This window comes from Dermacentor silvarum, chromosome 1, assembly GCF_013339745.2.
Source record: "Dermacentor silvarum isolate Dsil-2018 chromosome 1, BIME_Dsil_1.4, whole genome shotgun sequence".
In the NCBI taxonomy this organism is placed as follows: Eukaryota; Metazoa; Arthropoda; class Arachnida; order Ixodida; family Ixodidae; genus Dermacentor; species Dermacentor silvarum.
Window position 1 is genome coordinate 350,912,122 of NC_051154.1, and position 26,659 is coordinate 350,938,780.

General features: G+C 46.0%; 1 protein-coding gene across 4 annotated transcripts in view; it reads right to left on the reverse strand.

Moving 5' to 3' along the window:
- LOC119437416 (solute carrier family 22 member 6-A) overlaps nucleotides 1-26,659 on the reverse strand; it is a 58,428-nt gene that overhangs the window by 6,759 nt on the left and 25,010 nt on the right. For all 4 annotated transcript variants that reach the window (XM_049660516.1, XM_049660517.1, XM_049660515.1 and 1 more), the window contains exons 2-8: nucleotides 21,912-22,251; nucleotides 19,984-20,163; nucleotides 13,693-13,796; nucleotides 12,216-12,370; nucleotides 8,403-8,571; nucleotides 5,544-5,777; nucleotides 2,781-2,995 (exon numbers count right to left, since the gene is read on the reverse strand). In XM_049660516.1, the coding sequence (XP_049516473.1) occupies nucleotides 2,781-2,995; nucleotides 5,544-5,777; nucleotides 8,403-8,571; nucleotides 12,216-12,370; nucleotides 13,693-13,796; nucleotides 19,984-20,163; nucleotides 21,912-22,115 (1,261 nt within the window). In that variant the 5' untranslated portion in view covers nucleotides 22,116-22,251. The remainder of the gene's footprint in view (nucleotides 1-2,780; nucleotides 2,996-5,543; nucleotides 5,778-8,402; nucleotides 8,572-12,215; nucleotides 12,371-13,692; nucleotides 13,797-19,983; nucleotides 20,164-21,911; nucleotides 22,252-26,659) is intronic.

Sequence of the window (26,659 nt, forward strand, 5' to 3'; positions counted from 1 at the left end):
TTCGGGCGAAACTGCGACTTTTTTTCTACGGCGCTACGCGCAGGCAGCGGCAGCTTGGCCTGGCCTGAGAGACCTTCCCGGCGCATGCTCGTGGGTCGTGCCCAGGCCGTGCATTCACTTCTCCCTCTCCCTGCACAGCGCTGCACTGGCTGGCAGCTGGCCTGGTGGGCGTGGCCTCCAAGATCACATTGGCTTCGGTGAAATGTCGGAGGCCACGAGCCTGCCGAGTCAAGCCGGCGCGGCGAAGTTCGTTTGCCTCCTCGACCACACAGCAAAGCACTGTGTTGTGTGCCACGTGCTGCAGGAACGCGACGAGCCAAGTGGAAAGCGGATGCGAAAGACCATCACAATGGAATAGAGGGCAGCTATCTAAAGGCTGTCGCATCAGGTGCCACGTGGCGTGCTGCACACGCCGAAGATTCTTTTGTTCTATTATTCAAATATCATCGTATGCGTGGCCGTGTAACGGTTCCACGTGCCGCAAACCCGTCAGTTCCATGTTTAAATGGGTGCACCCCTTTGGACATAAGTTGCAGTAGATGGCAATAATGGATATAACGAAGTGACGGATATAACAAAGTAATTATACGGCTTCCCTTTCAACTTAGTTATAACGCGGTTCGAGTATACTGGCAAACTGAAATAAACAAAAATAATTAGCAAACAGACGCTAGTAGGATCGGCAGAAGCAGATGGTAGAAAGCTTTAGCTATTTTGTGTTGCCATACGGAAAAACACTTCACTATACGGCAGAACATCCGGTCCAGGAAAACGAAAAATGTGCCAGGCGCGCAGTTGCTGTACTACCGAACGGCTGATACGAAAACGCCGAAGGGTTAAAACTCTCTGGTATAGAAACTAGCCTGTGTGAGTACCATCCGAAAACAAGTTTTATGTCTTCGTGGTCTGTATTCTCGGAGGACGCGGACTGTACCTCCTGGTTTCTCGCCCTTCACGCGGCTCTACTTGTCACGCGTGGAATGCGAAAGGTTTTAATGTTTTGCAGAAGCAAACAACAGACTGCACGATGCTGGTGATGGCGCGACACCGTAAGGCCACCTAAATAATTTAGATACGTTCAGCTTTCGGCACCACGGTGTGTCCAGGAGGCTATAGCCGGTCTCTTCAGTTGTGAAGAAACAGATGTACTTTGGATTCTACCGGATCATCAGTCGGCATCACCGCGACGTCACACGGGATGGCAAGGTGAAATCCACGCACGCTGATAGCTGCTTGCAACAAGCTATTACTACATTTATTTATTTATTTATTTATTTATTTATTTATTTATTTATTTATTTATTTATTTATTTATTTATTTATTTATTTATTTATTTAAAAATACCTTACAGGCCCCTAGAGGCATTGTGTAAGAGGGGAGACTACAATCAAAGATAATTTATACAATAATTGGAATACACTTGAGAATATATATATATATATATATATATATATATATATATGAGGTAAGAAATGCGCTAATATACAGTAATATAGTGTTACAATATGTACAAGGAACAAACCGAACGCTTTTGAAAGTGACAATTGATTCAACAACAAAATTTTACACGGCAAAACATAATTGAATTACAGAGCGAGCAAGACATAATTCGACTATAAGAAAACAGTATTTAACGCGTTGTTGCACATTAATAACGGGAAAGGCATAGACAAAAATAATAAGTTAGGTTATGTGGAGTTTGAAAAAGGCGTTGTAAGAGGAAGCCGGAAGTTTTCCTGGTCCCTCAAGAACTATGGCGTTAGGAAGGTCGTTCCAAAAACGAATGGCTCTTGGAAGAGCGAAGTAATTAAATTAGTTAGTCTTTCCGTAGATTCGCGTGAAATTGGACCGATTGTACAACCGCTGGGACCTGTAATGAGGAGTTTCAAAAGGCAGAACTGATGGTGCTGTGTTATGGACGTATTTATGAAATAAGAATAGCAGGGCTATATCACGACGATCATGCAAGGGCTGTAGTGAGAGGTCGAGTTTAATTTGTGTAATGCTTTTAGTATAGTCATAACAACGTGAGATAAAACGCGCGGCCCTATTCTGAATGGATTCGAGTTTTTTCAATCAAATACTTTTGATGGGGAGACCAGATGGATGCAGCGTATTCAAGCTGAGGTGGAACAAATGTTAGGTAAGCTAGTTTACGAATATCTTTAGTAGAATTATGTAACTTGCGGCGTATGTACCCTAATGATCTCGAAGAATTGTATGTATGGCAAGCTGGAGCAAATGAGGCTTCCAGATGTCATTACTCGGTCGAAAGCTGCTTGAAGTATTACAAATGTGACAAAAGGTCTGGGTCAATCATATGCTACCTACATTTAAAATAATTGCATTAGAAATCATAGCCAGACCTCAGAGTCTCCTGAGGTACGCATTTTTTGCCATCGACAGTCGCGGCCGAGGTCGCGGCATAAGAGGTAGGCAGGGTCACTTGCGCTTGCCACACTTCACCGTATTGTGAAACTGGGCTGCGTTTCTTTCTCCCTTCTTTAAAAAAAAAGTATTTAAAACATCAGCACACTGTGCCGCCACTATAAGAGCCGTATCTGCATGTATTCGCTACGCTTTCTGCCGTTAATAATGTCGTCGTTTGCAATAATTACTATGAAGATGCTGGAGGATGGGATTCCCGGTAGTGGGAGCATTGCAAGTGTAGGTCGAACTAAGTAGCGCCCGCCCCGTTGCACGCGACTCTCGTCCTGGCCTTTCAGGGCCACTGTCGACTGAAAGCGAAAAGTGACTGAAACGAGAAGCCGTGACTCACCGAGTGGCAGCAGAGAAATGAGTATGGCGGCAAGACCGGCCAGGAGCATCATCGCCGCCTGCGACCTCCTGCGGCGACAGTAGCGCACTATGGGCAGGCTCACCAGGCCTCCGGGAATCTCGCCTGCCGCCGATAGGGCAAAGTTGACGAACCGGCTGCCACCGAGGTCAACCGACGACAGCGTCGTGGCGAACAGCAGCAGGTTGTCGCAGAACCTGCAGTCGAACAAGAATATTTGCACGGATGCGTCGTTGTCCTTGCACGAAGCACTCACTTTCGGCGATTACCACAACAAGTGGGTCAAATTATTTGTCGATTGCACGCGGCACCGCCGGCCGCTCTTCGCGGTGCGTAGTCTATAGCCGCTCTTCGCGTGCGTAGTCTATAGGGCGGCGTAAAATGACGCCTGTCCATGTCGTGCGATAAAGCGGTCTGTCTCGCACTTGTGGCCGCGTCAGTGACTGTGCGTACAGTGGAGAGTTGTGAAAAGCACCAATCGAAATAAGCTCGTGGGAACAGGGACGTGCGACGGCAGCTTCATTTTACGTCACACTTCTACGTCACGGGGGGGGGGGGGGGGGGGTTGGAAAGCGAGCCACGCCGCTTTGCGGTGTCGCATGCGTAATCTGCTAAATGTACCGAACAATTTGATGCAGCTTATTTCGGTCTACGCGGCCAATTTGATATGTAGAAACATGTAACTAAACTTTTCACGCGATTGCCTGCAACTTTTAAGATAAACTGTGTCGTATTGTGTGTAACTATGGAGTTAATTAATATATTAATTAGTTTAATTAGTGAGTAAATTGTTTAGATTGTTTTGTAAATTATGTCCGTCTGAGCAGATAATTGTATTGACGTAATTCGAGTAAATTTTGTAGGCTTTACTTCATAAAAGTCTTTAAAGTAAAAAAAAAAAAAATACGCACTGTACACTTCACACGCAATTGAACGAGCCATTCGGACGTTACGAAAAACTATTCTCGAAATAACAGCACACTTAATCTCTACGTGATCATGTATCCCAATATCTCTTTTGACGCAGTCCTTGCGTTTTATCAGATGCGGTTTCCCTTTTTTTTGTTATGGTACCGTTCTTTGGGTAGATGGAAAGAAAGAGAAATCTTTTAATGTTATGTTTAACACAGCTGGAGTTATTAGGCTAGTATGCCTCCACCTGACATATGCCTCCAGTACTGCCGACAAAGTCTCTAAGCCAGAACGCCCGAGAGCCGCTGAGACCTATTTCTACAGGGTGTTCTTTTTTTGTTAGCTGCACCAAATTTCCTAAATTAGAAAAGTATAAACCTTGGTCACGTTATGTTTACCATTCGAGTGTATACGGATTGGCGGCCTGTAGATACAGAGCAATTTCCGCACTTACGTGCGTAATGAGCGAAGTTACGGAAATTAACTGTCTAATTATCAACAATAGGTGGCTACAGCAAATGAGCACTTTTGGGCCCGTCCTCGACACTACCTATCTCAACGAACAATTTTTTGAATAGCGGAGCTCATGTGGGATCCACGCGAACAATTAGTTCCCCTTGGCAGGCTCCTTGAAACCGAAACTGGCCGCAAAAAGCGTCTGTGTCATCGATGTTAAAGTCCCTATAATCGCTGTCGCCCCACCCCGCATTTCGTCACGTCTCTGAGGTCACCACCGGTCCGGCCCCGCGAGCACCTTGGGCTATCTCCTTGCTGTCTGCGGCGTTCGCAGTCGACGCTACAGACTGATATGACAACATGCCTGCAGTATCTCAAACCAGGAGCCGGGTTGGTGGTACAGCGCAACGTGGCGCCCGACGGAATGACGAAGGAAATTTTGTGGCCCGCCGGCATTGAAACGCTAGGCCAACGCCGCAGACAGCAAGGAGATAACGCAAGCTGCTCGCGCGGCCGGACCAGCGGTGACGTCGGAGACGTGACGAAAGGAAGGGGAGCGGCGACATCGACGACACAGACGCTCTTCTTGCGGCCAGTTTCGGTTTCAAGGAGCCTGCCAAGGGGAACTCGCGTGGCTCCCACATGAGCTCCGCTATTCAAAAATTTGTTCGTTGAGATAGGTAGTAGAACACTGCACGGGCTCGGGCAGGGCGTGTGCTTTTTGACCCGGGCCCGGGCCGGGCTCGGGTTTTTTGACACGGGCCCGGGCCGGGCTCGGGCTTTCTGGTGGTGTGCATGTAACGTGCAGCGAGTTATTCTCGGGCGTCTCAACTCTGAAAAACATTATTTTTCGGTCTCGGGCCGGGTTCGGGCCGGTTTTGAGTCGGGCTCGGGCCGGGCTCGGGCCTAAGGTAAAGGGGTGGCGGGCCGGGCCGGGCGGGTAACGTAGGTTATTTCCGGGCCCGGGCCGGGCCCGGGTCTCGCCATAAAAGTTTTGATCGGGCTCGGGCGGGCAGCCCAACGTAAAAACGGGCCCGGGCCGGGCCCGGGCTGAAAAAATCGGCCATGCAGTGCTCTAATAGGTAGTGTCAAGGACGGGCCCCAAGGTACTCATTTGCTGTAGCCACCTATTGTTGATAATTAGAAAGTTAATTACCGTAACTTCGCTAATTACGCAGGTAAGTGCGGAAATTGTTCTGTGTCTAGAGGCCGCGAATCGGTGCACTCGAATGGTAAACATAACGTGACCAAGATATGTATTTTTCTAATTTTAAAAATTCGGTGCAGCTAAAAAAAACACCCTGTATATATGGCGTTGGACGGAAACACTGAACAAAATTTCACAAACGTGTAGACGTGAGTCTATGGGTTACATACCACAGGATGAAGAGGCAGAGGGTGTTGCGCAGCAGCCGTTTGTGCCTGAAAATCTCGACGGGACTCGTGGAAGCGAGTTGGGCGTCGGCCTTGGATTTCTCCACCAGCTCTCGCATGGTGGACTCCATGTCGGGCACCGGACGCCCGTTGATGCGCAGTATCTTCACGATGGCCTCGCGAGCCTGCTTCTCGCGGTGGGTGGACACTAGCCAGCGCGGAGACTCCTGCACAATGCTGCGCGGCAGCCAAGAAAAGTCTGTGACGGGGACGGTCACCATCCTGGGCTCATTCAACACTGGCCAGACTCGCAGCGGTCGCGCGACCGGGTTAGTCGCGAATAGCCGCTTTGGTCGAAAAGCGTCTGTTTTGGGTCAGTTTCTCGCTGCTCGATTTTGCAGCAGCGCGACTGCCAGTCGCAAACCTACAGAGCCGACCAGCAGCGCGCGGAAGCAGCACGCCAACGCTGACATTTATTGTACCTTGCGATGATGCAGCCGTGAACGGCATCAAACGTGAGACATTTTGGTGTGGCTGTATACGGGCAGGTCGCGCTGGCCGGTGTGAACATCGGTCGCCGCCAGTCGTGGTCGGTCGCGCGATCTCTGTGAATTGCCCGTGTGAATGAGCCCTTACTCTTACGTCCCCTGTATGTTGTTTCAGAATGGATTGTGTATTCAGCGCTAAGGCACAAGGAATGAGAAGAGTAGACACAAGTGCCCCAATGTCAGCCGAAAGCTTACTGCACACAATTCCAAGCTCTACACAGATCCTGAAATCTGGGCCAGGGAAATGCAGCGATTCTACTGCAATGATTATTTTTTTTTCGCTCTTTCTCAGTGGTTCGAGCAGCGCTCCGTCCACGTTGTCAGCGGAGTCAGCCCGCCGTGAAAGGTGGATTATAAAAAAATAGTAAAATTGAGCTAAAGGATTTCGTACACTATACCATGGCCCCGTGCAAGTGTCGACACATAGTAGTATTTCAACATTGCATATTAGCCCTGCGCATTCCAACAAGCCTCGCACAGAGACCGCGGCCGAAAATCATAATCTTTATCAGATATAGCAAATGCTGGGGTGCTTACTAATGCTTCCCTGCTTTTATAATCCCAGAGAGATAATATAATCTAATTGATATTATTTATTTCTGCAGCGGCATTTATGGTACGCGCGCTAGCATGCGCAGGGTGATATGATCAGCCAGTGTTTACTAAATGTTATGAGTCGAAACTTGAACAGCTGTGAAGATTTGTGTAAAGCTTGAAATTATTGCGCAATAGTCTTTCAGTTGATGCCCAGTGCTTGTTGTGTCCACACTCCCTGTCCCTTGTGTCCAATAGCATCGAGTCCATTATGCGTTTTGAAACAAAGCAACAATTAAGCCCGTTTGTGTTTCTTAGCGACTGTGCGATAACGCAAGCAGCAAAGAAATCAACCGTAGAACAACGCACGCTAGATAACTGGTTCATACTTATGGGCATATCTCCTACAGTCACGGTGTACACATCTGTATGCGCGACTTGTTTTTGCCAGTTCTGTCCACTACTGGCAAGGAAGAAAAAAACTCTGTCACGACGCAGCGGTTAATGAGAACCCTCTGCACTCTCAATATGGCTTCATTTCTGTTCGACGCGCTGAGCATTGCTACACGTGATCACTTTGGTGAAGGCATTAACACGTTTCACGGCATGTTCGACTTGCTGAGCTTTGTTAGCGATGACGAAAGAATAGTTATTTCGCTATAAGCCGGTGAGCCAGTTCTTTTTGTAAAAAAAAAGAGGAAAAAAAAGTGACATGATATCTATATTGAATTCTACCTTCTGTTCAATTGTCGTTGTAACTAAAGCAAATCAAGCCCGTCGGTTCCCCTTATCCTTCTTGTTCACTGTAATTATTATGTATAGCGACAAGAAAATACAAAATGCGCAAATGGTCATCCTACTGCCTTGACTCTTCTTCAGCGCCGTTTTCAGCGCATTCTAATAAAACTATGTAACTATTGCACATTTATCGGCAGTGAAAAGGTAAAGTCTATAAGAAGTTATTGTAGATTAATTACCGGTTATCTCTGGATAATCTGTAGAAATAAGTCTTAGCTATGCAGACTGTCTGAATCTTTATGAAGAAAGTTGTCGGCTGACATTGACGTTCGCCTATAGACCAACGGCCTAAATTAGAACATGAACCCCCAAGAGCCATGAATGTAAGAGGGCACTTCCGACGCATGAATGTTTAGGAGCCTAACGCATGATCATTAGCCTATCCGTTTACTGACCATGGTGCAAAGCCTGCGCACTCTGTGTCTAAGACAGGATCGCATAATGTCGCACACTCTGCACAACACGTGCTGCAATGCGGGTTTGTTGGTAGGGGCTCTTGGAGTGCGATGGTAGCACATATATGAGGAGGATACAAGCAGGCACACGAAAGACACAGACACGGTGCTATGTATTTCGTGCGCCTTCCTGCCTCCTCGTCTATATGCGCTACAATCGTACCCCAATTTGCTACTGGACGACACGGCAACGTAAAAGTCGCGCTCTAGTTCGCTCACAGCTGTAGGTAATTCAGTTTATGCCGATGCTATACGCCACGCAGCACCGTGAAGGCTCCTTCCAACAAAGCCTTCTCATGCTTGATGGCGTCTCAGTCACATCAATTCAATCATTAAATTGACTCTTTTTATTTTTTTAACTGGTCGATAAGTAGAGAAGACGGAAAGTTGCCCAAAGACAAAGTAGGTGAATGAACTATGTTAGAGCATTTGCACGCAATATAAAATGCATATTCAGCACTGCCCATTCCAACCAAGCATACGTTTGAGGCGTGACGGCAGCGCCATCTAAAGATGAACCAACTCACAAGATGAAGGGGATGAGCACGAAGCCGCTGAGACCTGCGATGAGTTGGAGATACTTCCAGCTGCCCACGAGGTACGCGACTCCAGGTAGAAGCAGCGTCGGCAGAGTGAATCCCAGCGAGAAGCCCACATTGAGCAGGTTGCGGTGACGCGGCTCAACAATTTCCGTGACTGCGCGTCATGCACCATGCGTTGAAACATGCGAGAGGCAGAAGAGAAGCGCAATAGACATAGGACCGCATTGAAACATTTTTATACACTTGGCAACCTACCGAGAAGCTGCCATTAAAAGCAGAGAACCAGGGGCCGAATTCAAAAAGTTTTCGCTCCAATGTGCACTTTGCCATTGGTCTTCAGTCTTCGCTAGTAATAGGCCCAACATCAAGATTGGCTGGAATTGGCTCTTACGAACAGTTCCAGCGCAAGGGCGTTTTGTGAATTTCGGCCCAGGGGCCGAATTCGCAAAGCTTTTCATGGCTAAGTGATATTTTTTTGTTTATTTCCATCGGCTCGGTGCCTTTGGTAATAATATGTCGAACATCACCGTTGGCTGAAATACTCTCTTAAGGAGAGTTTTAGCGTAAGACCGTTTTTGCGAATGTGGGCCCAGAATAATGGGACCTATAAGCGCGAAAGTTGATACGTTACTGATACTTTAAGAGGTATTGATACGTTGTAGAGATCACAATCAAAGTAGCTCTAATGGGATGTCTCCTTGCTCGCAGAAGCGGTCTTAATTTTGTCCTTTGGATCTCAAGGCCCGTATTCACAAGAAATGTTTCTTACGCCCTAACTGTTCGTAGGAACAGGTGCCAGCCAATCGTGATGATGGACATATTATTAGCGAAGGCAAACAGACAAAAGCAAACAGATCTCACGAATGAAATGTTTTATGAATTCGGCCGCAGGTTATTTTGAGAGAAGTGATGGACAAAATTGGTTTTAAAAAGCAGACCTCCACGAACTACATCAATTACAAACGTGCAGACAGAATAGAATGGCTTTCATAATCTCAATCTCTTTTTCATTTTGCTTTATTTAAGATAAATACCCGTTAAGGCATCAAATAAGCGCGGGAGAAGGGAAAGGGGCGGAATCAGGAAGAATGCAGTGCACGGCAAAAGAACAGAAGAATTTTGTACAAAATCAATAACTAAATAACAAGTACAAATTACAGTCAAGTCGCTATAAATTGCCACCGAAAACAAACCTTTTACTTTATGCTCTACTGCAAAGAAAGTAAAAGGATGCACAAAAAGATTATAAAACCCACCAAAAAGACGAAATACAGGACGCGAAAGGCGAATAAAGCAAAGTGTTTCGTTTGCGCTGGCATAAACATGATTAGTATGCGCGTTACACGGCTATTTGTAAACATTTATGCATAGGTACTCAAAAGACGGTACTAATTCCACTGCACGACTGCTTTTTTTTATTTACGCGAGATCATGTCACTGCATGAAAAGTATCACCGAAATGTTAGTTTTATTATGTATTAATATAATGGTGGGCCCATATTCATGGAAAGCACTTACGCTACAATTGTTCGTAAAATCCAATTCCCGTCAATCCTGATGCAGAGAAAGTATTAACGAACGTGGTCGGCCAATAGCAAGGCCCATTTACGACCTGAAATCTTTGTGAATATGGCCCTTGATGATCAAATCAAGTCGTTTCGTAATTCATTAATGTCCGTTCAAGCATGTTACTCGACTATGTTATATATGTCGCTGACCGCCTTGAATGGTCGCGTAATGAGGAATTATTGCCAACGCGAATGCCATTTATATTGTAAATAAGAAACAATTCAGCGGCCGCATTCACAAAAATTTTTCGTTCGTAAGTGCTTTTTGTATTCGATGGCCACCTTCGCTAATGATACGTCCAGGATTGGCTGAAATTTTCTTTTAAAAACAATTCAAGCGTAAGAGCTTTCTTTCTAAATACGGGCCCAGGTCTTTCGACTGATCTTTGGAGAACGGTTTAATCAGTTTCAGACATCAGAACTTGGTACTATAAAAAAGTGACTCTACTTATGCAGCGGTGTGCGACATGCAGGTGGATTCTCCGAACCGCTTTCTATGAGTAAACGCGACAGGCACTGCTCGGGCACACGGCGACAATAACGTAAACAAAAGCAACCGCGCCCACTGCATCGAGAACCGGAGGTCGAGTGCACCCCTAATAATAGCCAAATACGCTGGCAAAAAAGATTCAACGACGATCATGATACCGCCTAATGCGAAATTTGAGCGCAACTCTATACGTGATTTCATTTCGCGATCTATTGGCTGGCGCGGACAATCTCTCTCGCGCGGCACGTTGCAAACGGAGCGAAGTGTGGCGCGACAAAGTCGCTAATCGGGAGATCGCGGAAGACAGCGTGTGGGTGACGCGTGGGCGCGATTCACAGCAGCCGCCGCCGGCAGACCTCCCAGACGACGCGCGCTACTCTGATGCCATCTCGTAGCCATCGCAGTGCGCATCTTGCGTGGCACTACGTTTTACTTCTCACGCTTCCGCCACACCCTACTCCGCTTTCCACCTCATGCTTCCGCTGCACCCTCCTTCTCGCGCTATCCTTACTCTTGCTATACTCTTGCCACTTTTTTCATCCCCCGCTGCGCTCCGCGTTCGCTCAGTTCCGAGTGACAACGCCGACGCCGACGCTCGCCGTAGGAAGGAACGGACGCCTAAGATCTGTGCTCTAAAAAATGCCCGCGTCTCTGCGTGCTCTGCTGCGAATCTAAGCGTGCATAACGTGGTGGCGCTACGTCTTTACACTGTGTGGACGTCAATGGCGGCCTCGTAGCAATGCCGCAGTAGCGTATAGTTTTGGTTATGTACTGCAGACGACGACATTCGCAGTCGAAGTCCGATAAGCTTATGTTCCCGAACGCATGACTGGAACCTTAAATCAAGACAGTTTTATTGCACGTGATTTACAAAGGTGTTGTAATGTTTCACAGCATTTGTTTAGATAAACAGGTTTCTTTTTCCACAAAATACGGTATATCCAGACAAGGCAGACACCTAGTGTCTGATATCGATGTGCAGCTTCTGCACGTAGAGTTAAATGTAGCTCACGTGAGCGCAGTCTTATTCAGGAGAACTACAACATATCGCGCATTATACCTCCCTCCTGAAGCTTCTGCAAGCGTCCTTACCTGGTAGGCAATATGCACTGAGGGCCGCCAGAGAAGCTTTTACAAAATTTATTTCATGTGAATCCGAAATGTCGCCCTAATCCAGCGTCACTAAGACTCAGCTATTTATGCAGGACCGCGAATGTCATCGCAGTAAAATGTGAGTCATACAACACCAGGCATGAAGTGCATATGTGACAATGACCTTGTATAATGGGCCTACAATCCCTCTATATACGTACGCAGCTGAGTAAGACTCATCCCCGTGCAAGCATTATTCGCGTTGCATCCAACGAAGCCAGCGAATTGGCTTTTATGCACATCTTTTTTCAGCCACATAGTATGGAGAGCGAGTGAGCGCATATCTTTCATTCGTTATCAAACAATGAAGCATCTACGAAATAATAGCTGTACAGATATACTCGGCGCTCAGGTATTTCTAGAACGTACAGACCTGCTAATATAAGGCCACATGATGTTCAATGGGTTCATAAGAAAGATGTGACATCCGAGTTGTTGCAACACTTTCGGCGTTAGGCGCGCAAATAACGCGCATTTGGCATCCAAATGAACGCCGCTTCAAAATGGCGGGGGATTCAATTGCATTGTCACAGTAGATTACCATGGTGGCGAATGAAAAGGACGCGACCGACGCCGCGCGGAGCTCACATAGCGATGCAGCGGTCGTCTGCATGCCGGCGACACAGAATGCGGTGATGAAGCGTATGCTGTTGTAGCAGATCGCCGAAGGGGACGCCGAGGACACGGACGCAAACAGAATGAAACCGAAGTTGGAAGCGAAGAAGACGAGGCGCCGACCATACCTGCGAAAAGAGAAATGAAGACGACCCGAAAACATCATCTATACTGCCGAGGAATTCCAGCCCACATCGCTTCAGGTGGCACATTTGACGGCACGTGAAACCGCGAAAATAATTATGCAGGACGAAGCACGCTGAAAACGACTGAATGGAATATTTTAGGACGCAATCACAGCTCACCTGTAGGAACTCACTGCCTTTATTCCAAGAAATTAAAAATAATGATGAGTTAATTTTCTATAATTAGCCAGGTAATGAGTGCACGAAAAGAAAATTGGTAATCGCACAGTTTTAAAGAGAAGCTTTCTTGCTCAGCTCGAGGCACTTTTTCGCGAGTATCTGGCCTCTAACCCAATGAGAAGCGATCATTCTTAAACATTGGTTTATGAGGGCTCCTGAAACTAGCCTATGACTGCATGCAGAAAGCTGACATCGAATTTCTACGGTCTATGGATGGTGCTCGACAATAGCCTAAACGCCTCCTTGCGTCCTCGCGAGTTCCCACTCTTCCAATCACCTTCTTCCTGTTGGAAAAGCTACGTAAGAATTAACAGTATCTGCACGACTAAGAGCGACGTTCACGTTTTTCTGGAAGACATCAGCCTATTAATGCTTGAGGAATTGCTTCAATCTACCATCTGCTCCCTAGATGTGCAATTCAATTTAACTTGATTTTTTGTTAACGTCCAGCATATTTCGCACAATATTTCCTTCAAAATTTGAAGGATTTGTTCAAAAATATCGTGTTCAACATCTGCAATTTACATTCGTCATTCGTAGCCCCTATCGTATAAGAGTGAATACGAGGATCAAAAACACACTACCCGCCACGGTAGCTTAATGGCTACGGCACTGCGCTTCTGAACTCGAAGTAGTGGGTACGATCCCGGCCGCGGCGGCGTATCTCAAAGGAGGCGAAATGTAAAAACGCTCGCGTACTTCTCGCATATTCGGGTGGTTGTTTGAGAGCGCGCCGGCTGTGCTACGAAGCGGATGAAAAACAGCTTTCAAGCTATATTACGAGAATAACCGGGTATGGAAGCGATGATCTCGCTTCGTTATCGCAAGTGAAGCCCGCTAATGGTAGCAGTAACGCTTAGTTGTTCTTTTAGAGGACTTTTATGGCGAGGCTAGGGCACTCTGAAACGACCACCCTAATATGGCATTAGATTTATGTGCACGTTAAAGAACCCCACGTGGTCTAAATTAATCCGGAGCCTCTAACTACGGCGTGCCTTATAATCATATCATGGTTTTGGCACGTAAAATTGTCATTAATTTCAATCAAACGTGCACTGCCTTCTTCAAGGAGCACGAGCACCAACCTGTCTGAGAGACGGCCCAGGAGAAGAGCCCCTACCAAGGATCCAGCGAACACGACGCTTTGCATCAAAGATCGCTGCCAGTCGTGGGAGCAAACAAGGTCCCACTGCGAAGGCGAAAGAAAAACTCGGTATTTTGTGACATTCGACAAGAAAAAACAACGAAAATGAAATGAAAAGCATGAAGCGTTGTTGCGCAATGTCCTTAGCACATTTTTTGTCATACATTGCTTTAGATTACAACAATTTATATACGGGGTGATCATTTTTAAGTTCAACGCAATCTTTACAACTCGCATGTTGAATATTATAAATATATATATATATATATATATATATATATATATGACCCCATAAAGCCAACAGGCAATGAAGCCAAGGACAGCATCAGGCAAATTAGGTGTAGTTGAAATGGAAATGTAGAAATTGATGAAAAAGTGAAATGAAAGTCGATGAAAAGATAACTTGCCGCCGGTCTCTTCTGCGAAGCCCCGCAGAAGAGACCGGCGGTAGAAACTGCGGAGCCCCGCAGTTTCTTCTCTCGTTTATAGTACAGGAGGCTTGAGTACAGGAATACAGGAAGCATACGCGAATATATATATATATATATATATATATATATATATAGTGGGAGGTAAGGCACCAAGGCAACCAGTAAGTAGGCTTTCCCAAGTATCAAAGGACCTAATAAAGGAACGACAAAGCATGAAAGTGTCACACTCAAGAGATCAGATAGAATTCGCTGAACTGTCACAACTGATCAACAAAAAGAAAGCAAGGGGTATTGGAAATTATAATGTGGGAAAGATTGAGCAAGCAGTAAAATATGGACGCAGCATGAAATCAGTGAGAAGAAAACTTGGCATAGGACAAGGCAAGATGTATGCACTGAACGATAAGCATGGCAATATCATCAGCAATTTCGATGACATAGGAAAAGCAGTGGAAGAATTCTATACTGACCTGTACAGTGCTCAAAACAGCCAAGCTACTTTCATTCGAAGTAGTGATAAACAAGATACAAAGGCTCCTTCTATAACTAGCGATGAAGTTAGAAGGGCCTTGCAAAACATGACCAGGGGAAAAGCTGCTGGAGAAGATGGAATAGCAGTTGATTTAGTGAAATGCGGAGGAGATATGTATGCACTGAAAGATAAGCAGGGTAATATCATCAGCAATTTCGATGACATACTAAAAGCAGCGGAAGAATTCTATACTGAGCTGTACAGTAAACAGAGCAGCCACGCTACTTTCATTCGAAGTAGTGATGAACAGGATAGAGAGGCCCCTTCTATAACTAGCGATGAAGTTAGAAGGGCCTTGAAAGACATGACCAGTGGAAAATCTGCTGGAGAAAATGGAATAACAGTCGATTTAATCAAAGATGGAGGAGATATCATGCTTGAAAAGCTTGCGGCCCTTCATATTCAATGTCTCACGACATCTAGTGTACCAGAAAGCTGGAAGAACGCCAACATTATACTCATCCATAAGAAGGTAGACGTTAAAGAATAGAAGAATTATAGGTCCATTACCTTGCTCTCAGTATTGTATAAAATATTCAGCAAGGTAATTTCTAACAGAATCAGGGCAACACTTGACTTTAAGCAACCAAGAGAACAGGCTGGCTTCAGGAAGGGATATTCTACGATGGATCATATCCATGTCATCAACCAGGTAATAGAGAAATCGGCGGAGTGCAATCAACCTCTCTATATGGCTTTCATGGATTATGAAAAAGCATTTGATTCAGTAGAGATACCAACAGTCATAGAGGCATTACGTAACCAAGGAGTACAGGATACATACGTCATAATATTGGCAAATATGTACAATGATTGCACCGCAACCTTGGTTCTCCACAAGAAACGTAGAAAGTTACCTATCAAAAAAGGGGTCAGGCTAGGAGACGCAATCTCTCCAATGCTATTCACTGCATGCTTAGAAGAAGTGCTGAAGCTCTTAGACTGGGAAGGCTTAGGAGTGAGAATCAACACAAAATCAGCACCCTTCGGTTTGCAGATGACATTGTCCTATTCAGCAACAATGGGGACGAATTACAGCAAATGATTGAGGACCTTAACCGAGAAAGTGTAAGAGTGGGGTTGAAGATTAATGAGCAGAAGAGAAAGATAATGTTCAATAGCCTGGCAAGGGAACAAGAATTCAGGATCACCAGTCAGCCTCTAGAGTATGTAAAGGAGTACGTTTGTCTAGGTCAATTACACACAGGGGACCCTGATCATGCGAAAGAAATTTATAGAAGAATAAAATTGAGCTGGAGTGCATACGGCAGGCATTACCAAATCCCGACTGGGAGATTAGCAGTGTCATTGAAAAGAAAAGTGCACAATCATTGCATTCTGCTGGTGCTAACATATGGAGCAGAAACTTGGAGTTTAGCCAAGAAGCTCGAGAACAAGTTAAGGACCGGACAAAGAGCAATGGAAGGAAAAATCGTTGGACTATAACGTTAAGAGACAGGAAGAGGGCGGTGTGGATCAGAGAACAACCGGGGATAGCCGATATTCTAGTTGACATTAAGCGGAAGAAGTGGATCTGGGCAGGCCATGTAATGCGCAGGATGAATAACCGGCGGACCATTAAAGTTACAGAATGGATACCAAGAGAAGGGAAGCGCAGTCAAGGACGGCAGAAGACTAGGTGGGTTGATGAATTTAGGAAATTTGCAGGCGCAAGTTGTAATCAGCTAGCGCAAGACAGGGGTAATTGGAGAGCACAAGGAGAGGCCTTCGTCCTGCAGTGGACATAACTATAGACTAATGATGATCATTATGATATATATATATATATATATATATATATATATATATATATATATATATATATATGACAGATGGGATAGCTCTTGCTGTGCCGGTGCAGTTTATATCACGGTTCATTCCGTGCATCGCTTCACACCCACTATGGTGTTACTTTAGGAGAAAGAAATAGTGTAATTTTTTTCTTAGACGCTGTTCTTTATTCTGGCGAAAGGGAGGACTAACCGAGACCACACAACCTTAATTGTAAGCCATGCAGCTTTATACTGTACAAGCATCACCTTCGTGTGTAAAAACATTCACCGCAATGGTTACTTGTCTGGAGTTGGGATCTGTAAAAGGCAGGATGAAAAAAAAAAACCGCAAAGAAAACGACGTCATTGCGACTTAACCACTGAGATCACCAGAGCGGTGCGGTGAACACAGTGTTAAGGCAATGGAGTTTCGTGGTAGGAATAATTGAAGTCAATGTGGAGGCTTTACTCAACACGTAGTTAATCGCTTTACGAGAAATTTAAATGGCTCCTGCACTGCTGAGACTTTTTCGCGTGCAGGCTATTTCTGGAAAGGGCTGTTTACATGACCCTTAAAGACTGCAATTGTGTAAAAAATGAAAGTGGCCCAGCTGCAAAGTCGGAGTCAGTTGGCATGGAATTCCAATATTCCACCTCCTAATTCAGATTCACGACACCACTTTTGTTTGAAAAGATTCTCTCGGTACCTTGGCCATACCCTTGTTGTCGGCGTGATGTTCTAAAGGTTATCATCAAATTTTCGCAAGAGATTGGTCTAATTTGAGAGCTGTAGAGTGTTCGCTGTTCATGTTCATTCACCACCGTATTCGTCCCCATCACCAACACTTTCTTATCTCTGTCTCTTTACTTCGATTTCCCTTCCAAGATGTTGAGTAACAGATCAGAAATTGGATTCATGCCCACTTCTCAGCTTTATCATAATAATTGTCTGCCTTTATTTAAGTGAATTATGGGACAACTCGTGGACTCTGTAGCTACAATTTGTCTTCCCTTCTGAGAGCATTGGTTATGTGAAAAGGCACTAACTCCTGCTAGAACTTTGTCCCAATCAATTGGCGGTGCTGAGGGTAACCACTTGAGAAGAGTCGATGGTGGTAAACAGGGTTCAGACGCTATAGCCCGGACAGTGGGAACAGTGAAGCGTCGCCCTTGTCCCCTCCCTACACCACTCCCGGCATTTTTTTTCTCCAGCTGGCTATTCATCCAAAATTTCATGTGCCATTTGAACGCGTTCGTTCCTGTATGAAGCTGGTAAAGAATAGTTTGTGAAAGATTGATTGTTACGAGATCATATCCATAGTAGAGAGTCAAGAAAGAGAGTAAATTCAGTTGAACCTTGACGCCCTTCCCTTTTCGCACTGTCTTGCACATTATCGCGAACGATATGTAGCTCAGAGCAGAAGCAATCATGGAGTTGTGAAAGAGGCGCCCAAGGTGTCATGGCCTCACACTGGCTTTCGAGTCAATAAAGCACGGGGGCACACAATCCCCCTCTTGAGCAGGATAAGCTGAAGTGGTCTCGATTATGTTGTGTGAAGGGACGAGGCCTTTTCACCATGCTGCGAGGGGAATAAGAGACGAGATAAAGTTACAGATAAGAACGTCGTGGCGGTCCTCTGTTCAGCGCGTCGTCTTTCTCACTCAGCCCGTTTTGACCGCATGTAGCAGTTCTGCCTTCGCCTGCACTCGGGCGTTTCAGCGTGTGTTTTCCAACACTGTACCCTTTAACGATCATGCCTGATGCGATAAGCGTTAGCAGCGTCGTTGCAGAAAAGAGTGTATTGTTGCATGCCTGGTGTAATCTCCCAAACGTGAACGTACCCGCAAGTATGCGTACACATTTGCACCCATGACCGACTATCGTGTACGACCTCATTGCTTGCATCTAGCCTCTAAAATATTTGATGGAAAAATGTCACAGTTTCGCCCCAAAGGCGAAGCATCGATTGCGATAGCAAATTAGTGGACAGCTATACGAAGTAAGGATAGTAGTTTTATCGACCGTATAAACTTGCAAACATAGGCATACTAACTAAATTAACAAGCATGGTGTCCCGCGCGCACAAGCAAACATGAACGCATCTCACTTGATGACCGTGGAAACTCGCTGTAAAAACGCTGGAGTGAGTGTAAAAAAAGTTGTCGCAGTTTCACCTGAAAGGCGAAGCCTCAATTGCGATAGCAAACTGGTAGATAGCTATACAGAGTAATGATATTAGCTTTATCAGCTGTATAAACTTGGACATGCAGCAGCACCGGCAACACGCAGAACTGTTGTCGACGCCGTCGGCGTTTTGCCCGCGTTCGCTCGAAATGCGTGCGGTGTTGGTGACTGTTGCCGGAGCCTCTGATATAAATAGGCACTTGGTGCCGCAGCTAAACGTCGCCTCCCTTCCCTCCCCCTCCTCCCCTCCCCCACGGCCTCTCGCGCATCGGAAGAAGGCGCGTTTGCTCTACATATATGGTGATTGTAAAGGAGGAAAGAGACGCCTACTTCTGCAGCCCTTAAGGGAGCACGGCGCAGAACGCGCGTTTGTTCTCCGCCGTGCGTTCACTCCCCGTGAAAGCGCGCGCCCCTCGCGCCCTTTCACTCGCACATACAGCGTTCGGCGCGCGGCGACGATTTAATCTCCATTGACGTCATACGTAACCTCACGGCGACGGCGACGGCGACGCCGATGGCAGAAATCTGCTTTTGAGTGTCCATATAATTGCTATCACAATAAAATGTGTGCCGATCCCGAAGATATATCTGATACCGGTGCTCCCGGTGGTATCGGTACCGGCGGTATCGATATCGGTGGTATCAGTACCGGTGGTGCCACCGTGCGGTACGGTTGGTGGTGCCATGGTAAGGGGGGCGTTTGCTCATTTTTTTCTCGAGGGGGCTAGCGTTTTCAGACGCTGTCGTTGAGACGCTACGCCTCTGGTCGAAGGCGCAGACGCTGTTTGAGACGCGGCGGGCTTCAGAATAAATTCTATGGTTAATACACCATATTCTCACCCCGAACTTGCCCAGGAAGATTGTCCTTCATCGACGTCAACTAGAGGTTGAATCGCCCTCCAATCTTTTTTTAAAGCTTTTCTGGTACGAAATAGATTCCGGCACGCCCTTCTGGAAAGCTGCCGATTCTTTGTACCGACCAATATACAGCACACTCAACCGTAAGAGGTTATAAAACTGGGACATTCTTAGAGACGCAACACACAAAAAGCAACTCCAGAGCCACCAGGAAAAGCTCAAATTTCTCGTAGTCAAGACATGCATCATGCACGTAACTTTCACGTGGACTCTGCACGTGTTGGGAAGGCGAGTAGGGTGCAGTGTTGGAATACAGACTTCGCTTCCATGTCCTGACGCAATCTAACTTTTCACATGCAGTCAGTGTTCTGCAAACTTTGTGCGTACGCGCATAAGTGTGCGTGTTTCTTTCTTCGAAATTAATAAGAATGATTGCTGTGTAACAGCCACTCACCTCGGGTACTGCGGACGATCCCGGTACCGTCTCGTTGTAGGTCCACGCGTCGCATGCCAGCAGTGTCTCAGGGTCTACAGTGCCATTCTCGAAGACAGCTCGATAACGGCAGTTCTCAAACTTCCCCGCTCGTAGAACAGACTCAGCACTGGTGTTTGCGCCCATTGCCACACCTTTCGTCTAGCGTGAAGGAAAAGATTGACGGTATAAGATCATGGGTGCATAGCGATGGCCCTAATTTTGAATTGAATCCATGAATAAATTATTTACGTTCTGTATTACACTCCCCGCCGACGCAAGAGCACAGCGGAAAAAAATTTAAAAAAATAAAAGAAAAACTACCTTTCGCGTGTCTGATGGGTCTCCAGCACCCTAACCCCAAACTTTCAGCCTTCTTACTGTCCGTCATCAATAGAACGCGTACGCAAAAGGGCCCATCGGAATAAAAAGAAAAAGAAAGCAACGTCATTTATCGACTACAACATCGTACACGTTCATGGCGCTTTAGCTCCAAAGCCATAATTTCCTCTTATTTGTGAATCACATAGTTTACTTATAATACACGTCGTTTACCACGCAATAGTAAGAAATTAGGCAGGACACTGTGGTTATAAAGAAAGGTAAAAGAAGCAGTAAGTATCATTAATCCAGAATACAACTACACAACTGTTGAGAGAAATAAAAAAAAAAACTTCTTAGGCGCAACAAAAGTTCACCGCTATACGTATCGGAAAGCTGCTTACTGCTATAGCGTAGAATTCGGAAGTTGTGATTTTCTAGCTCTGCCGCTTCACTGCTTGTAGTCTGGTCTTGTAGGCAGGGTCAAAATAAATATTAGGAGAGAAAGGAAAATTTTGAGCGTATGTTGTTTTTTATTCTTACTTAACATTGCCAAGACAGAGGGAACTCCTACAAAAGTGCAAATATCAGCACAATCGAAAGCGAATGAAACAAACAAAAAATAGTTGCTTATTGTGGACACTGACTTACCAAAGCTTCAGTACGCAAGTTCCGTTCCTGACTAGCCGGTCCCATATGTATCATCTTGTTGGCCAGCACGCGGACACCGGCTAGTCACAAACACAGCTCACTCCTTAGCAGGATAACGAATCGGGCTGCGAGTTTCCAAAGCTGCACAGCCTTTTCGCCTTTCGTCGATGTGCGCGACATCGCGAATCGGTGAAAAAGGATAGTTTAAAAAGCCACTTCTTCGTATTCTTTCATAAGGTATTTTTTTTCAGTTTTATTCACCCCTTGTTCATGAATTTATGTTAATACACGATCGTAAGCGCACCACCTGTTATGCGTACGGTAGCGTACCATGCAAGAATTAAAATTTATCGAGAAAAGTTTGCGACCAATACGGCTGATTTTAAGCGCGCATTAGTTACTCCACTTACTGTATTACGATCTATGCTTTGAATGAGCCTTTGAATTCACCTCCACACGTCTCAACTCTTTCCCCCATTTCAACATCATATTCATTTCCAATAACTATATTGCGCAGCTTTACCGTGTTAGCGCTATATCTCTCCTTATGTAAGGTCATGTAGTACCTACAAATTGGCATTGACGATGAATTACTCGCAGCGGTGGCACTGCCATACACCGCCACGAATACAGTTCTGAAGAGCAAGAAGTGACCCGATTAGACTTGCAGCGCCCAGGATGACAAGAGGGACTGGATCAGACACACACAGCGCCACTACTGTCCGTCTCGTAATCCTGCGCAGTGCGTCTAATCATGAATTACCAACAAACTTATTTTCCACTCGCGCGAGTAGCGCCGCAGTGACTCATCAGATCTGTGCTCAGTCCACGGTGGCTCAGTCACTGCGTCGCTACTCACGACGTATACGCTCAGGGTGCACTCAGCTACACGCATGCCAGCATTCATTTCATTCAGCGTGGTCACCGGCAGCGCTTACGGGTATGGCGATCTGCTTCCACTGCTCGTCCGTCCAGTTGGCGGCCAGCCAGGTGGGCTTGGCGCACCAGTGATCCACATCGGGCACGATGAAAGGAGCGATGAGCAGCGTCCACGACGTTGGGAAGGCCCGTAACACGGTGATTGCGCCCACGGCCAGCTGGTACCAGCCCAGCTGGCCCACCACGTCCGAAACGTCCAGCATGCTGGAGTGCACGCTGCCCGCACGACTAGGTCCTCAGCGCGCGCTGACGTCACGCCTCGACGCGAGCCTTCCGATCAGGACGGTTCTCGCACCCCGAGTTTGTTCCCACGGAACGGATCGCCTACATATCTTCTCCCTGAAAATCGACAATGACACGAATTAGTAGGAAAGGTGCGATTAGTGCCATGTCTGAAACACTGAAGTGGGATTTCTTACGTTTTTTTTTTTTACACTATCCTGCTGGTGTCCCCTCTGCCCCCTTCCCCCCCCCTCAAAAACAAAGAAACAATGAACTGACAGTGACTTCGTCAGAAACTGTTTGATTAGAACTTTTTAGCTGCCCGTGTCTTTGTGGTCCCTCGCGCAGGAAACAGCAGGATTAATAAAAAACATATTGCCAATTTCACTGCCATCGTCGACCGCAGAAGAAAACATACGCAATCGGCTATTCAAAGTACCACTTCAAGTTAAATTATTAACTTGCAAGTGCTATCTTATATAAGTATGCGTAATCTCTCTACATGCGTGTATTATATATGAATATATTATATATACTTAACGTGCAAACCAGCATTTCACATCAGAAAAGAGGTGCTGAGGGGCAGAGCAATTTGCAGCAGGTGTTCCGAAAGTTAAGTCTGCCTGCAGCTAGGAACATTTTTCTTCCTCCCATCCTGCGCCATTGCTCAGTGCAGTGGCTCTGGCGTTCTGCTTATGACCACGAAGTCGCGGAGTGAATTCCTGCCGCACCGGCTGCATTCCCGTGGGGGCGATAATGTAAAAACGATAGTGTACTTAGCTCGAGGTATACGGTCAAGAACTCTAGGTGGAAAAACGTAATCCAGGGGCCTCTATCGCAGGCCGCTTCTAATAGTCTCAGAGATGCTTTAGGACGTCAAATCCCATGAGTCAATCCTTTGTATCTCCAGGCATACTCCCACGGATGGTCCATGGGCGTGATAACGCAAATCTATTCCTTTCTAACTTTATTTCTTTGCCGCTATTACTTCTCCGATTTTGGTCGGATTTTTTCGGGCCACGTTGACATCACGTTCACGTCTGTCACGCGACGTCCCGAAACTTCAAACGTCAAAATGATGTGTAAGCGCTAATTATACATGATTATGCCAAACAAAAGGGGGGAAAATTGGAAAGGCCAGAGACTGCCCCGTTCCGAAAAGAATAGAAGATGGCGGTCCAACAATCGCTCCAGCGCTGGCTGTTCCAAGACGCTGGCGCGAACGGATTTTGCCCACGACGCATTTGCTGTTTAGAATGTTCAATCTCCAGGCCATTTTCATCTACTGGATAGGTCTCTCGGTTGATCACATGACAAAGCAGCCAAGCAACTCGCGAGATGTTCGAGCGATAGCAGTGACTTGTGGAGTGGAGCGGGTGGGCGTTGTGCGCGGTGCGCTGCATGGGTGATGAGGCGATTGACCTCGCTCGGCCTTCCGCAAGAGCGCGAGCGCGCGCATGCAGGCGTGCGCTTTTATCACATCTCAAACACGCCAACGTTGGTCGTAAGAACCTTTCAGTACACAGTAATTGCAATAATACCGCTTGCAAAGACGAAGTGAATAATCCAAATGCTGCAGTCACACAAGTACCACACTGCGATATGGTAAAACACAACGTCAAGAACGTATAGGCATGTCAACAATGCTAATAGAATAACTGATCAATTGCTGTAGACACAGTGTCCCACATAATGTTACTCGCCGGATCTAAACACGAAACGAGGTGCGCTGAAATTCAGCGCAGCAAACTTTTAAAGCGTAAGTATCTGTTACGAGAGAATATTCTTAAAGCTCCATATATAAACTCCCATGCTTTGCCGACCGCAAAACCATTCATACGAGCTGCTGCTTTCAGTTCACCGTCCTCTGGCTTTTGCATGACTATTCCTCGTGTACAGTAAACATGAAGTTTGAAGCGCAACATCAGTCGACAATTAGAGTATTTTCTGAACGAAACCCCACGCACTAATTTCGCCTATCCGCACGCGCAACGAATTTACATACAACGGCGTTTGGTCGCCTCGATCTACTCTTTCATGGTTTACAGATTTATTACGGCTTTCTCAGCGATTCTCGAGTGAAAGTACACCTCGAAAGCGGAGATCTCAAATTTTCTTTCAGCGCTATACGCAAAACATATAAGCTAAACATGGTTATGAGAGCAGGAGGAGTACTCTGTAAGCGTCCATCTATAGTGGACACGTCCATTTCGTCCGATGCTGAAGTTCCGATTGGCTGGGCTGCGGTACGCGTGAGAAGGAGGCAGGCGCTCCCAGCCAATCAGCACTTCAGCAGCGGACGAAATGTACATGTCCATTAGGTGGACGCTTACACAATACCACCCCAGCTGTTTTCACAGCGGCCGCCATCCTAAGGACGCATCCGCAATCGACACGCACAGGGCATTTAAAATAGGAGTAATTTTGCTAATTTTAGATTGTATGAAAATTTCCGCTGAAAAGTTATAAATCATTTTTAGTTTTGGTAGCATACAACTGTTTATATATTAAGCGCTTCCACCCAAAATGAAGTTGCTCTGCAGCCCCTCTGGGGAAAAAAAAATCACGCCGAAACAATTTAAGTTCACTAGCTAAGTAAGCGAACAGCTTTCTCATCGCTCTGAATTCTCCTTGAACTTCCGTGTATCACTGAAATACAATGGATGCACTAGCAAGATTATGAAATAGTCCTGCTTAAGGCTTTTTGATATTTTAATGAAACAAGCATAAATTTGTTATGAAATGTCTGTGCATGAGTTAAGGCAAAGGTCTATGGGGAGGAATCAAATATGCCTATATTTGTCTTGGTTATCGATACTGATAATCCGACTGAAACCGCAGCTAACCGCAGATACCGCACACGGCACTGAAATAGTCGTTAACGAAGTGCTTCTCGCAGTACTTTTTAGCAGCAGCAGTCGAAGATGGTTGCTGCCATTCCGCTTCGCGGCGCTGAACTCTCCTATGCAGTAAATCATGCAGTGCAGTCGTTACTGCCGTCGCGCATTATCCAGCCTTTCGGCGCGCAGGCGACGACACTCAACCAACTGTTTTTCGCTGAGGAATTGTTTTGGCGACATTTTCAGCGCCCCGTTGCACGCCGCCACGATCTTGTAGGAGCCACCGCAAGGTGAGGAAGAAGAAGCTGAACAATTTGAGACGCCGCGCCATCTTCCTCACCACCGCCTCCCTTCTCTGTGACGCCAGCGTGACGTCATCACCCCCGGACCATTAGGAGACACCGGCGAAACCCTCCTCCCTCGGCTACCAGACCAGATTCTCTCCATTTCTCCTCGCCATTCAATTAGATACGGGAAACCTCTCGGCAGGCAAAGCAATTCGCTTTAAAAGCAAAGGAACCTCCTGTAAACGAGGTGAGCCTTTGATTCTACTGTTCAAAAAACGTCACGGGGTCCCCCCCCCCCCCCATGTGTGCGTGAACGGCTACGTAAATCTTACTTCAGGCAAAAGTAGTAGAATGAACAATAGCTTCGATGTATCGCGCTATATATCCGTACATAAACACCACAGCATATCTCCGTACCAAATCGTTTCTGCAACTGTGAGCTTCGACTCCAGTTCACTAATGTTAGATGGGAAGAGTGGCACATATACCGGGCACTGTACTCATACAACTCATGGCGTTTGGACGCCTGCCACTCATGATAAGGAATCGGCGTGATACAAGAAATCATCACTGTGGAGATAGCCAATCGCAGATTTATTTTAAAAAAAAACGTTTGTGAACGCAGGCCCTGGGCTCGTATTCACAAAAAGGTTCTAACGCTAACTCCGTTCATAAAAACATGCACCAGTCAATCGTCATTTCGGACATATGATTAACTAATTCGGCCGGCCAATGGCAAACAGTACTTGCGAGTAAAAAAGCTTTGTCAATTCGGCCCATGATTTTCAACATGACCCCAATTTAAAATATAAAGAAGGGTGGTCAGTTGACTTGTGGAGGTCGCTGCAGGATCCCAGACTCCGAAAACCACAAATACATATCTTTTAACTGGTCGTTCGATTATAGCACCAACTGTCTTCTGGAGAGAAATGCCGCCGAGAAATGACTTGCTTCTCAGTCTTCCGTCAGCACTGGCATATGTAAAGCATGTCGAGCAATTTAGCCCCTGGAATTGTTCCTTCGGCAAAAATGAAAGAGTCAGAAACTTTCCACGCAACACCATAGCAGGTGATGTAGAATCTTTTAAGATAAAATAAAAAAATAAACATTTGGGTTACCACTCAATGTATACGCAGGAGATTTGCTGAATTTCAGGGCAAAATGAATAACAATAATTGTAGTTATGAGGCTTCGCTCGTACAAGTAGATGGTTCGTTGATACGGCAAGTAAACTGGGGAGACCATTGTTTCTGGACATCATTGACGTACTTGGCTCCACGAAATGAAAATTACTAATATACGGGGCTTAATCATTGTGTTGCGAGAATTGTAATACGTGTTCAGTATTCTAGTTAAAAAACGCGAAAGAACGAATAGCATGCAAGAAAATTAACTCTG